The sequence below is a fragment of the Phocoena sinus genome, chromosome 2 (assembly GCF_008692025.1).
Source record: "Phocoena sinus isolate mPhoSin1 chromosome 2, mPhoSin1.pri, whole genome shotgun sequence".
NCBI lineage: Eukaryota > Metazoa > Chordata > Mammalia > Artiodactyla > Phocoenidae > Phocoena > Phocoena sinus.
The window spans coordinates 51460267-51473196 of NC_045764.1; the positions used below are offsets into that span (position 1 = coordinate 51460267).

Here is a 12930-nt window from a genome sequence, read left to right on the forward strand (position 1 = left end):
CACAAATGGGATGATCAAGGCAGACTAAACAACAGAAGTGTCTGCTCAAGCAGAAATTAAAATCTAAAGTCTTAGAGGTCCCTCCGCAGTTGGCACACACTGAACTCAGCCTCTTGGCCTCGTTCCTTTATCTAAAGCACAGCGCCCTCACATGGTGCCAAAGGGAAGGACAGTCTTCCTGAAAACCTGGAGGATGGAAGGGAACTCTCACTGCTCATAAGCCATCTGTGAGAGGGCCCAGTACTCACTCTGAGGATTTTAAATCAATGTTATCCAGATTTCCACCCTCGGCTCCTTCACAGATAGCGCCTTGCTGGAAACTTTACACCAAGAAGTATAAACTCTGACCTCTACAGAAACTCACTAAACCGCAGCAAATGGGATTCAGATGTTTCCATGTTCAGTACAGTGATGTGACCTAGACTTTAAACACTTTGGCAAAAACAGGAAAAACGATGTGGGCCTTCCAGTCCCTCCCAGAACATGATACAGCCTTGACCCGAGTCCTTCGGTGACCTGAGCCTTTTTCACCCCTACTTAAGCCTCCTCACCCATAGCCCACATTCCCCACCCCTGTTCCACATTAGCTCCTACTAGGCCCCCTCCACGGTCCATTTTCCTTGTTTAACCAAAGAAGCCAATTTCTCCCAGCCCAGCAAAAGGAGATCACATTCTGATGAGGACTCAAAAAATCCTAAAAGGGGAACTGGTGAAGGCCAAGTCTTGGGAATTACTCCCCAAGTTCCCCTACACTGCTGGAAAGAGAGCAGAAGTCTCATATAAAGACTTGGGACCCTCAGGGTTTCTGGCTTTGTTGCAGATTTGTGCCAACTTGTTGCACACTATGTGGATAAGAGCTAGAGAATTCTAGACGGTGGAGCAAGATAAGGTGGAGGTGGGGGAAGCAGTTTCTTGTGCCAGGGAAGGACAGACACAAAACACTATCAGAAACCACTTCCCCAGAAGATAGAGAAACATTCTCTGAGCCCATCCCAGGCTCTGACGGGTGGGGGCAGCCCATCTGCCAGCCATCTGCGCTCTATGGGGGCACGATGGAGAAGCTGGGAAGTGTTTGTCTGGGCACCAGTGTAGCCAAGTGAGCCAGTGTGAGCACAGGCAGGGTAGAGGCGCACAAGAACTTCCTCCACCCCTCGGAGCACTGCCACGGGTGCCGCAAATGCAGCAGGGTGGGGTGGCGGAGGAATTACTGCCACATTGAGGGAGCTTCTGGGGATGACATTGTTCATCACCAATGTAAGCATTCCTCAGGCCTGGCTGAGGGTGAGTGCCAGACAAATGTCTGCTTGCAATGTAAGGTAAAAATATTAGAGACACCCTCCCTTTCCTGGTTCTCACGTTTCAACTAAGAAGAGTAGGTTAGTGGCCCGTCGGGGGACCCCTCCAAATATCCTTTTCCAGGTACATAAAGACTCAAAAGGACAGAAAGGAGGTCAATGCTCCATCCCCACATCCAAGAATAGGTGAGCTATACACATATAGATAGGTGTTCCTCATGACACGCACACATACACACCTGTGCAGATGCAAACAGCGTTCTCTCTACACCTGGGTCAAGCGCACCTCTCAGTCGAGGGGCTTGACGGAATTCATCTCTGCTGAACATGTGCTCCCTGGGCGGGCTGCGGCGTATCTCGCTATGCAACCCCATATCGGCGCTGGCCTGGCGCACCTCTGAGGCTTAGGACGGCCAGTGGAAGGTACTGGATAACAGGTCGCTTCCCCTTTCTAGCTCTCTGCTCAGAGACCCTCTGGAAGGTTGGGGGTGCTCTCTCCCGCCAGCGGCAGAGCACGCCGGAGGCCCCACCCCAATCCCAGCCCTCCCCGGGAACAACCCCTCACCCCCACCCTCGGCGCCGCGACAGATCGCCAGGCAGACCCGGAGGGGGAGCGGGCAGTACCAGGCCGCCGGCGCCGCCGCAGGCGCTAAGCGAGACGAAGGAGCCGGGGTAGCCGAGCACGCTGCCAGAGTAGAAGCACAGTTCTGTGGGGCGTCCGCGGCGCCCGGCTGCGCCGGTCTCCTCCACCTCGAAGCCGCCAGACAGGAAGCGCAGGTCACGGCGCAGCTGCAAGTACAGGTCGCGCCCAAAGGCCGGCAGGTGCAGCAGCAGGGCGCGCTCGCCGGGCCGGGCGCGCGGGACGGCTGGGGGCGCGCGGGGGCGCCGGCGCCTGCGGGGCCCTGGAGTGCCGGGCAGCGGCGGCAGGTGCACGTCTTCGGGGAGCACCCGCCGCGGGAGCACCACCTCCACGTCGGCCGCCGCGTCGCCGACAGCTGCGGGGAGAAAGCAGACGCGTCAGCGCGGCGGGGCCCGCCCTCCGGCCCGCCGGGCGCAGGGTCCAGCGCTGGACATCCACCTCCAGCTCGGAGACAGCGCGGCCCCGAGCCGGCGCGCTCTTCCATTCCCTCGCCCCAGCACCTCCATGCCAGCCAGAGCCTCCGCCCGTGCCCCGCGCCACCGCCGGAACGGTCTCCGGCGCGGCCGCCCGACCACCTCCGGGGACGCGGCATCGGCGTCCGGAGAACCGGCGGCAGCGCGGCCTCCCGGCAACCGCCCGGAGCCCAGTCCTCCGGCCGCGGCCCGCGCCCACTCGACCCCGGAGCTGTCAGCGGTTCGCCGCCGGAGCCGGGCCGCGCGGGCAGGCGGAGGCCGCCAGGATGCCTCCGGAGGGCAGGGGGAAGGTGGCCGCGAGAGGCACAGGCGAAGAAGAGGCAGTGGGAGAGGGAGCGCTACCTGTGCCCGGGTCCAGTCCCCAAACCAGCAGCAGCAGCAAGGGCAGGACGAGAGGAGGCAGCAGGGCGCCGTCACACATGGTACTTGGGAGGAGTAGCCCCCCCCTCCCCGGACGGTCACAGCGGAGTAGGAGCGCGCGAGGCGGCGGCGCCAGCCGGAATGAGCCTTCCAGTCTTTGGAAAAAGTAATTAGCGCTGCGGACAAACCCAACGTGGTAAATCCTAAGCCCCGCCTTATCCTCGGAAAGCGGGAGGTGATTGGACTCTCGCTTTCCCCTGCCCCGCCTCCCCCTTCTCTATTGGCTAGTGTGGGTCTAAACCAGGGTGCGTAGTTAGGTTGCAAGCACTTTCTTACACGTGGTTTCTGGGCAGTGGCGGGGATAGGACACCAGGTGGCGCAAGGGAGCCGTCTGGAGCAGCGCGATCCCAGAGGACCCGGGAAGACACCTGGCTGGTCTTCAGAGTTTGTCCCCATTTTCGAAACCCTCTCTGATCCTGCTACTCAGCTTCCCAAGAAGACAGGCCAGAAATCGTCTTAGCCAACCGAGTTCACCCGTAAAAGCACCTTCTCTCTGCATCTAAAGTAAAACCAGTTTTGGTTGTTTGTGGGTGGGCACTTTCATGCACAATGTGCACAACTTTGCACCGGATGCTACCTCCAAAGCGCAGTGTTTATGCAAACCCTTCACACCCCTGTCGTCTTTATTCTCACGGCAGCCCGTGGAACAGGCGAGATCACACCCTCTTACAGACTGAGAAACTGAGGGAGAGAGAGCTTAAAGAGCTTACTAAGTTACCCAGTGAGTTTCTGTCAAAACAAGAGCTAGAATTTGTGGTCCAGACTTCCGGCCCGGTGCTGCTCACTACAAACAAGAGCCCTCCACGGCAGGCAAGAAGGAACATTAGCCCGGTGTTACAGGTTAGGAAACGGGCACAAAGTGGCAAAGGCCGGACTCAAACCCAAGTCTTCTGGCAACAGAGTGAGTTCATTCTTTTCCCACCAGGGTATAACTGAGGTCTGCAAGAAAGGTGATTCCTTTAGCTTCCTGAGGAACGTCTTGTAGAAAACAAAACAAAACAGAATGAACTGAAGTGGTCGCTCCCCTTCCTTCCCTGTCCTGCCCGTTTCTGTTTTCTCAATGCAGAGGGGCTACAGCACTCCTATTGGACTCTGCTGAGGGCCTCTCAGAATCTAAAATTCATCACAAGGATTACATGTCATCAGAAGGAATCCAGAGGTGAACACTGTCCAGCTTTCATGACATTTAATCAACCCTAGGAGTGGACTGTGTCACTGATTCCCAATAAAGCCTAGCACTCTCACTACTGCAAACTTGCTGCTCTGTGTTTCCCTGGGGTGTGGCTGGTGGAATCATTTCCTGCTCTGTCGACCCCACCCTCCACTGCTCCAGGGGCTGCCACTCACTGCTGGGCATCTAAAGTTCCTAGAAGCCTCCACACACGTCCTGCTCATGGACAGGTTTGGGTCTTTTTTCCTCTCCTTTGACAGCAGCCTCAGCCAACTGAAATTTCAGCAGCATCTTCTGGTGGCACAAGATATCATGGTGAGCTTTTTGGTGTAGGTTTGTTGGCCAAAGAGCCACCTCAAAGGCCTGCCACTGAAAGCCAGGGAGTAGCAGCCCCACTGCCTCGCAAGAACAATTTTGCTATTGGAGTCCTCCTGAAGTAATAGTCATCAACCTATCAGATAGATGATGCTCAAATGCATTAGTCCGTAGGGACACGCAAAGTGAAACAACAGCAAGATGCCATTTCATCTTCCAGCCTGACCAAAACTAAAGAGCTTGGAAATATCAAGGATTGGAGAGGACACTCTCCTGCCCACGGGTGGGGGTGTAAATTGGCATGGCCACTTTGAAGAACAAGTGGGCAAACTGCAGTCAAGTTTAAAATGTACACACCCTAGAACTCTGCTATTCCACTCTTGTTAACTAACACAGTTAGTGGTAGTTAACAAGAGTGGAATAGCAGAGTTAACTGGCATGTGTAGAAGAATGCTCACCACAGCACGTTATTAAGAGCAAAAAACTGCAAAAACCTGAATGTTAATCATTAGATAAATGGCTAATTGAGTCCAGAAATAAACCCATGCATAGACAATCAACTAATATTTGACAAGGTAGCCAAAAATACTCAAGGAAAAAGGGTAGTCTCTTTAATAAATGGTGGTGGGAAAACTAGATACCCATATGCAAAAAAAAAAAAAAAAAAAAGAACTTGGACCCCATCTTACACCACTCACACAAAAAAAACCACAAAAACTTGAAATAGACTAAAGATAAATGTAAAACTTGAAACTGTAAAATGTGTAGAAGAAAACAAAGGGAAAAATCTCCTTGACGTTGGTCTTTGTAACAATTTCTTAGATGACAACAAAAGTGCAAGAAACAAACAAAAATCAACAAATGGGACTATATCAAATCTAAAAGTTTCTGCATAGCAAAGGAAACCATCAACAAAATGAAAAGTCTACCTATAGTATGGGAAAAAATATTTACAGACCATATATCTGATAAGGAGTTAGTATCCAAAATATATAGGAAATTCATACAACTCATTAGAAAAATAATAATAATCCAGTTTGAAAAAGGGAAAAGAACCTGAATAGACATTTTTCTAAAGAAAATGTCATACAAATGGCCAACAAGTACATGAAAAGGTGTTCAAGATCACTAATCATCACGGAAATGTGAATAAAAACCACAATGAGATATCACCTCATACCTTTCAGGATGTCTATTACCAAAAAAACAAGAGACAACAAGTGTTGGCAAGGATGTGGAGAAGAGGGAACTCTTGTGCACTTTTGGAGAGAATCTAAATTGGTGCAGCCACTATGAAAAGCAGTATAGAAAAAAAAATTCCATGGTACTACCACATGATCCAGCAATTCCACTTCTGGGTGTATATCTGAAGGAAGACATTAAACTAAGTGAAATAAGTCAGTCACAAAAAGACAAATACTGTATGATTCCACTTATATAAAGTACCTAGAGTAGTCACATTCATAGAGACAGAAGAGAGAATGGTGTGTACTAGGGGCTGGCAGGAGCAGCAGCAAGGATTTAGTGTTTAATGGGTACGAAGTTTCAGTTCGGGAAGATGAAAAAGCTCTGAAGATGGATGGTGGTGATGGCTGCACAACAATGAGAATGTACTTGAAGCCACTGAACTGTACACTTCAAATGGTTTAAATGGTAAATTTTATGTTATGTACATTTTCCCACAATAAAAAAAATTGCTTAAAAAAGGAAATCATTACTATTTGCTATGATCTCATTTCATCATAACACACAAATTTCCTGGTCTTAATTTTGTGGAAGGGCAGGGCTTAATCTCATTTCACAGATGGAGGAGGGCTGGGGGGGGTGGGTGGGGAGGGGATAAAAGGCAAGCAAACAAGCAGGCAGAAGCCCTACAGGTGACAATGGCAGTCTGAATGTGATGTAAGGGAAGCCCTCTTTTTTGTCTGGGAATCAAAACAGTTTGTTGCGCTCATGGATGAGAAGGATCCTAAACTTTTCAGCTTGTCCACTGCTTTTTCTGAACTGCCCCTTTCTGGTGGGCAGTGACCTTTTCTGATCATGTTGTCTGGAACTGACCCCCAGCAAGTCAGTTATATTGACTCTCCTGGCCTCTCGGATACTCCCTGTTTGGACGCTGGTCTCCATCATCATGACCACTGCTATTGTTAATGAAAGCAAGACAGTCCCAAAAGCAGCACAGATTCTGCCAAGAGACACCATGTTCAACTGCCAAAGTTAGAAATAGAGGGCCAAAGACACAGACTGGGCAGAGCACAAAGAGGACTGCAGGCACTTAGGCAGAACGTGACCCTCCGTAATCCCCCCACTCAGAGCTTTCTTGAGCTGGTAATTGATGGGTCCAGGTGTCAAGACTCACGTGTAAACTAGATCTGCGTGTAGGTGGAAGGAGACCCTGTGCCCTAGATATCACTAGGCATTGGTGGGGTGGTGAGGAGAGAGGGGGATTCCACATGACAGCCTCCTCTTACTAAATTCACTTCCTTTTGAGGCGAACAACCTTCCTTCCTGGGAGCCAGTGAGATGCCACATCCTCTCCAGCAGGGGGCGTCCAGCATCAGTCCTGTCTTCCCACAGCAGGCGCCAGCTCCCTGCTTACTCCAAAACCTGGTTTTTCTAATTTATATTTTACTCTTTCCCTGTTGAGCTTGGATCCCAAATTTCAGCTTCTTGGCTAGCATCCCAACCCCCTGAGTGAATACTGCCAAACTCTCCCTGTGGGGTCTCCAGGCCCCTCCCTGGTTCCAGGAATTCTAGCAGTGTCAGTTCACTATGAATGGGTGCCCCAGCTGCATGAGGCCATTCCTGCCTGACTCTAGGAATGGCCCTGTCTGGGAATTCCTGCTGCCCTCCATTCCTGCTCACCCAATCAAGTCCCTGTTCTGATATTGCTGAACAAGTCCAAGTTACTACTCCTTTGAACACTGATTTTTCAGTCTAGCTGTTACTTGTTCAGTCAGGGTTGTACTAAGGTATTTCTAGCCCTTACCCTTTCCCAACATCTTGGCTCTTCCCCTCCTCCAGACTGTGCCTCTGAGGTCTCAGCCTGCCTTGGAGCTGAGTGTCCGTGGCCTTCAAGTGTCCCCATTGTTGAAAATACAACTCCATCCTCATGTCCTTCTGAAGGTCACCAGAGGCACCATCTGACCAGGAGGCAGCCCTTGCAGCCCCCATGTCTGAATGAGCAGGATAAGGGCCTTTAGTGCTAGACTTGAGCTCAGAGCTCTATCCCAACCAACTCCTCTTGCCCGAGGACAATTGAGAAAAGCAACATATTTTTCATTGTTCTGCATTACACCTTTTCTTTCTTCCATGTCTTCCCCTTCTTTTAGCATTTCCCCTCAAGATTCCTGAGCCCTTTCTCTCCTAGTCCTTCCTTTGCTCAAGGAAAGCACCTTGTGTGGTATACAAGGCTAGGCTAACACATAATGCAAGTAAAGGCTGAAAAACAGGATAGACACAAATCTATATTTGATTTAGTAAATGCAAATGGTGATGGCTGAAATTGGTGTGATGATAGAATATTCAATATGTGGGACTGGATGGCTGTCTAGAAACTTGGGCAAAACCTACATTAGATTCTATGATGGTTTTTAAATATATCTGTTAATTATGACCCTATTCCCTTCAACAGGTGGAAACTAACTCTTCTGCTTAGAAAGTGTAGAGGACTTGCTTCTAATGAATAGAGTGTGTTAGGAGTGATGCTCTGTGATTTCTGGGGGTAGGTCATAAAAAGAATGTGCCTCTGCCTGTCTTTCTCTCAGATTATTTACTTTGGTAGAAACCAGTGGCATGAGGACACTCAAGCAGCCCTGTGGAAATGCCCATGAAAATGAAACCAATATGCCAGAACTAAATGACTAGCCATGTGAGGGAGCCACTTTGGAAGCAGATCCTCCAGCCTCAGTCAAGTTTTCAGATGATTTCAGCCCCCAGCCTTAAGAGTCTGCCCCAAACATGTGAGCAGAAACAAGCCATCCCCACTGTGCCCTGGCTGAATCCATGACCCACAAAAACCAAGAGAAAATAAATTATAATTAGTTTTTTAAGGCTTTAAGTTTTTTGGTGGTGTATAATTTGTCATCCAGCAATAGCTAACTAATACAGACTCATAACACATACTAAAATTAATTCCAAAATAGATTAAAGATTGATATGAAAACATTCATATAAATGTAGGAGGTGGCCATCAGGAGTTCAGTGTACTTAGAAGGAAAATGCAGGGTGAGCAAGTTGACTACATTCACAAGAGCAGCCAGACAATTGGTTGGTCCCTGTGCATGGCTCCTACACCAAGACTTGACCCAGGTCCATGGATGAAACTGACCAGCTTGCCTTGGAAACAATGAGTGTGGATGCTTGGATGCGTGAGCACATGTGTTAGGCACCATCAGAGAGAAACTGGGAGTCCTAGTACCCAAGGTAAACAGAAACACTTTTTTAAAATGTCATACAAGAAGGAAATATAATCATAATATGTGCTTGGCTCTGCAGAGAACAACTTTTACATACTTATCATAATGTAAACACTGTGAGATTTTTTTTGTTTTGTTTTGTGAATTTTTGAATTTTATTTATTTATTTTTTATACAGCAGGTTCCTATTAGTTATCTATTTTATACATACTAGTGTATATATGTCAATCCCAATCTCCCAATTCATCCCACCACCACCACCACACCCCCGCCACTTTCCCCCCTTGGTGTCCATACGCTTGTTCTCTAGATCTGTGTCTCTATTTCTGCCTTGCAAACCAGTTCATCTGTACCACTTTTCTACATTCCACATATACACGTTAATATACGATATTTGTTTTTCTCTTTCTGATTTCCTGGGTTTTAACTGTTCAAATCAACCAGAAAGAAATGCCAGAATAAATCATTCTGGCTCCAGAACCAACTGTAAAAGTTATTGCCCTTCATAATGAAAAAAATGAAAGAATAGAAAACAAAAGAGAAGAGATGGAAAGCAAAAAAGAAAAAAAAAAAAGATGAAGAAAAGTGTAGAGGACAATTACCCTCATCTTCCAAAACGAAGAATCTAAAGAAATCATCTATGTTTGATAAAATAAGAAATACATCTATTTTTTGAATTCACAAAGGTAACCAATAAAAGAAGTAAAAATCTCTCATATTGGAATAGGAATGTTATAAAAGTGAGGTAAATCCTTATACATCATAGTAGTAAATCAATTGCTATATCTAATCTTGATATATAGAAAATATTGGTATAGTAACAGTTTTTTAATGATATGAAGGAAACCATCAGAAGAACTAAGAATAGAAATAGTTAAAAGGGAATGAGTCTGGAGTTAGAGAGAGTTGGGGGCAGGTGTTGTAGTCTCACACTTCAAGAATATCTTTATCATTTGATTTCTTTAACTACTGAATGCAGTATTTTTTAAAAATGGAATCTTTTTAAAAATTTCAATGTCTTTCCACATTTAATATACTTAAACATATTGCCTTTGTTTTTTCAAGTAAGATGCATTTGTATACCATAATATACACAAACTACTTAATCCTTGCAATAACCTTGTAAGGGAAAAAATATTATCTCTCATTATAAAATAGGGAAAGTTAGCTAGAAATACTAACAATTTGCACAAGATGACAATAAGTTATTGCCTTAAAATTTATAAATTCTTAAAACGTTGACCATTTCTCACACAAATACCATGAGAAAAGAGTTCCACTTTATGGATGAAAATGTAATGGCAACAAAGATAAATAATTTTCTCCTGGATCCCAAGGATGTAGTAGATGAGCATGGTTCCCACTTCCTTCTTGCTTTGTCTGTAGGAAGTGGTGAGCATCAACACATGCATCTGAAAGCAGGAAATAAGAAGGCAAGAAGCAAGGCCTCACCATTACCCTTTGATGTGGCTGTTATTAACCACATTCTACAGGTGGGGCCATAGTGCTAGGGAGAAATAAGCATGGTGATTATCAGGGTCACACAAATGGTCAGTGGGGCAGCTGTGATATGGCTCAATGTTGGGGAACCTCTGTCACGATTGGGGGTGGATAGGAAGAAATAGGAAGTTCAAATGCCTGTGAATTTCTCTTCTCAGAACCTCGGTTTTCTCATGTGTAAAAGGAGAGGGTGAGTTAGGTCATCTCCCTTTCAAACTTAAACTTGATTTTAGCCTACCAATTCAAACAATCCTTGGAAATGTAAACAAAGGCTTAGGGGTGTCCTGGTACATTATAGGCACTGGGTTCTGTTAATTGAATAAATAAAACAGTTGTATAAAATCAGAGATTTCTGAAGCCATGAAGACTTGGTAGGTGGTCAGAGATAAAGAAGCATCAAAACCTAGATTCATTTATTGTCATTCTTCTCTGGAGTAATTTTAATTCAACAGGTTAATATAGGTTTGAGTTTTAAAAAAAACAAAGCCTTGGATATCAAAAAGTTTTCCACACTAGCTAGAAAAGGAAGGCCTCTATTAGTTAAATAATACTGGTATTTCTTCACAACAATCCCTGGCTGGTCATCTCATCTCATGAGTGTGTATTTCAGCACCCAACACCTTGACATATACCACAGCTTGACATATAGCAGGCACTCAATAAATATCTGCCAAATTACCAATAAATTATGGGTTTCTCCCCTTTCTTATATGTCATCCAAAACTTTCTTCCAAGATTAAACTTTGAAATACAAAGCTTGGCAAAGAAATTATAATCAGATCTATTTGTCAAAAACCTTTGGTTGGTAGTATCAGAAACCCACAGAGTTCAAGTGAGCACAAAGAGAGTGTTTGTTACAAGGTATTTAATATTCTAAAATCAATCACTACAACTCACAATATTAACAAACTGAGAAAGAAAAATCCCATGATCATCTCAGTAGACATAGAAAAAGCATTTGATAAATGCCAACACTCATTCCTGATTTTAAAAAAAGAATCTCTCAGGGAGGGGGAGCAATATAGGAGTAGGGGGGAAAAGGTTATTATGGGATTATATAAAATCATGTATGTGAAACTTTTGAAAATTGTAAAGCACTATAGAATTTTTAAAATCTTTCATTCAAAAAAAAAAGAAAAAACTCTCAGCAAACTAGCAACCTGATAAAGGACAGATAACCTACAGATGACACACACTTAATAGTAAAAAACTTAAATACTTTCTCCCTAAGATCAGGAAAAAGTGAAGGATGTCTGCGTTCATTATTTCTTTTCAACATTGTACTAGAAATTCAAGCTGATGCAATCAGGCAAGAAAATAAAAGAACCCAGATGGGAAAAGAGAACTAAAATAGCCTTTGTTCACAGATAATATGATCATCTTTATAGAAAATCCTATGAAATCTATAAAAAAAAGTTATTAAGACTAATAAGTTTGGGGAGGTTGCAGGATACAAGACCAAATAAAAATTTCATTTGTATTCCTATATACCAGCATTGAACAAACAAATTAAAATTTTAAAAAATAACATTTACAATAGCATAAAAACCATGAAATACTGAGGGATACGCCTGACAAAAGATGCAAAAGTCCTGTACACTGAAAACTACAAAACATCACAGAGCAAAATTACAGAAGACTGTGATAATTGAGGAGGTATACAATGTTAATAAAACTCAATATTTCTAAAATGTCAGTTTTGGGAATACCCTGGTGGTCCAATGGTTGGAACTCTTTGCTTTCACCACTGTGGGCCTGGATTCAATCCCTGGTCAGGGAACTAAGATCCTGCAAGCCACACAGCACGGCCAAAAAAACAAAGAAAATGAGCTTTCCTCAAATTGACTACACATTCAATGCATCCAAAAAAAAAAAAATCTCAGCAGTTTTCTGGAGAAATTGACAAGCTAAGTATAAAATTTATGTGGAAATGCAAAATCCTAGAAAACACTCTGAAAGAACAATTTGCTGACCTATCTGATTTCAAGATTTATTGTAAATCTACACTAATCAGGGCAGCCTAATATTTGCATGATGTTAGAATATGTCAATGGAACAGAATATAGAGTCTAGATATATCCACATGTATGTGGACAATGGATTTTTGGGAAAGGTGAAGAGGTAATCAAGTGGAGAAAACATACTCTTCAAACAAATGGATTAGAAAAATTAGATATCCATAGAAAAAAAAATTAACATGTATACCTTGCATCATATATAAAATTAACTCAAAATGGATCATAGACCTAAATTAAAACATGAGCAAAGATTTCTTAGATATGACACCAAAAGAATGATCAAGAACATGCTGAGGGGCCGAGCCAAGATGGTTGACACGGAATTCGTGTCTCCGCAGAACTAGGACACCTACCAGGCCCCAGTGGGGACCACAGACACCTAAGGGGATGGGAGGAACACCCAGCAATCCAGCTTGCGGGATCTTGGTTCCCAGGCCACAAGTCAGGCCCGAGCTCCTATGGTGGGAGCTACAAGTCCAAACCACTAGACTAACAGAGAACCTCAGACCCCAGGGAATACTAATCAGAGTGAGGCCTCCTGGAAGTCCTAATCTCAGCACCAGGACCTGGCTCTATCCAACTGCCTTCAAACTCCAGTGCTGGACGCCTCAGGCCAAACAGCCAGTAAGACAGGAATACAGCCCCACTCATCAAAAAAAAAATTTTTTTTTTTTTTGTGG

The 12930-nt window shown here is 45.1% G+C and overlaps 1 protein-coding gene across 1 annotated transcript in view; it reads right to left on the bottom strand.

The window, feature by feature from the left end:
* The window catches only part of ADAMTS17 (ADAM metallopeptidase with thrombospondin type 1 motif 17), a 351240-nt gene extending 348325 nt beyond the window's left edge, over nucleotides 1-2915 (bottom strand). The window contains 2 exon segments of the mRNA XM_032623836.1: nucleotides 1920-2290; nucleotides 2751-2915. Of these exon segments, the coding sequence (XP_032479727.1) occupies nucleotides 1920-2290; nucleotides 2751-2829 (450 nt within the window). The 5' untranslated portion in view covers nucleotides 2830-2915.
* Between the last annotated feature and the right edge of the window lie 10015 nt (nucleotides 2916-12930).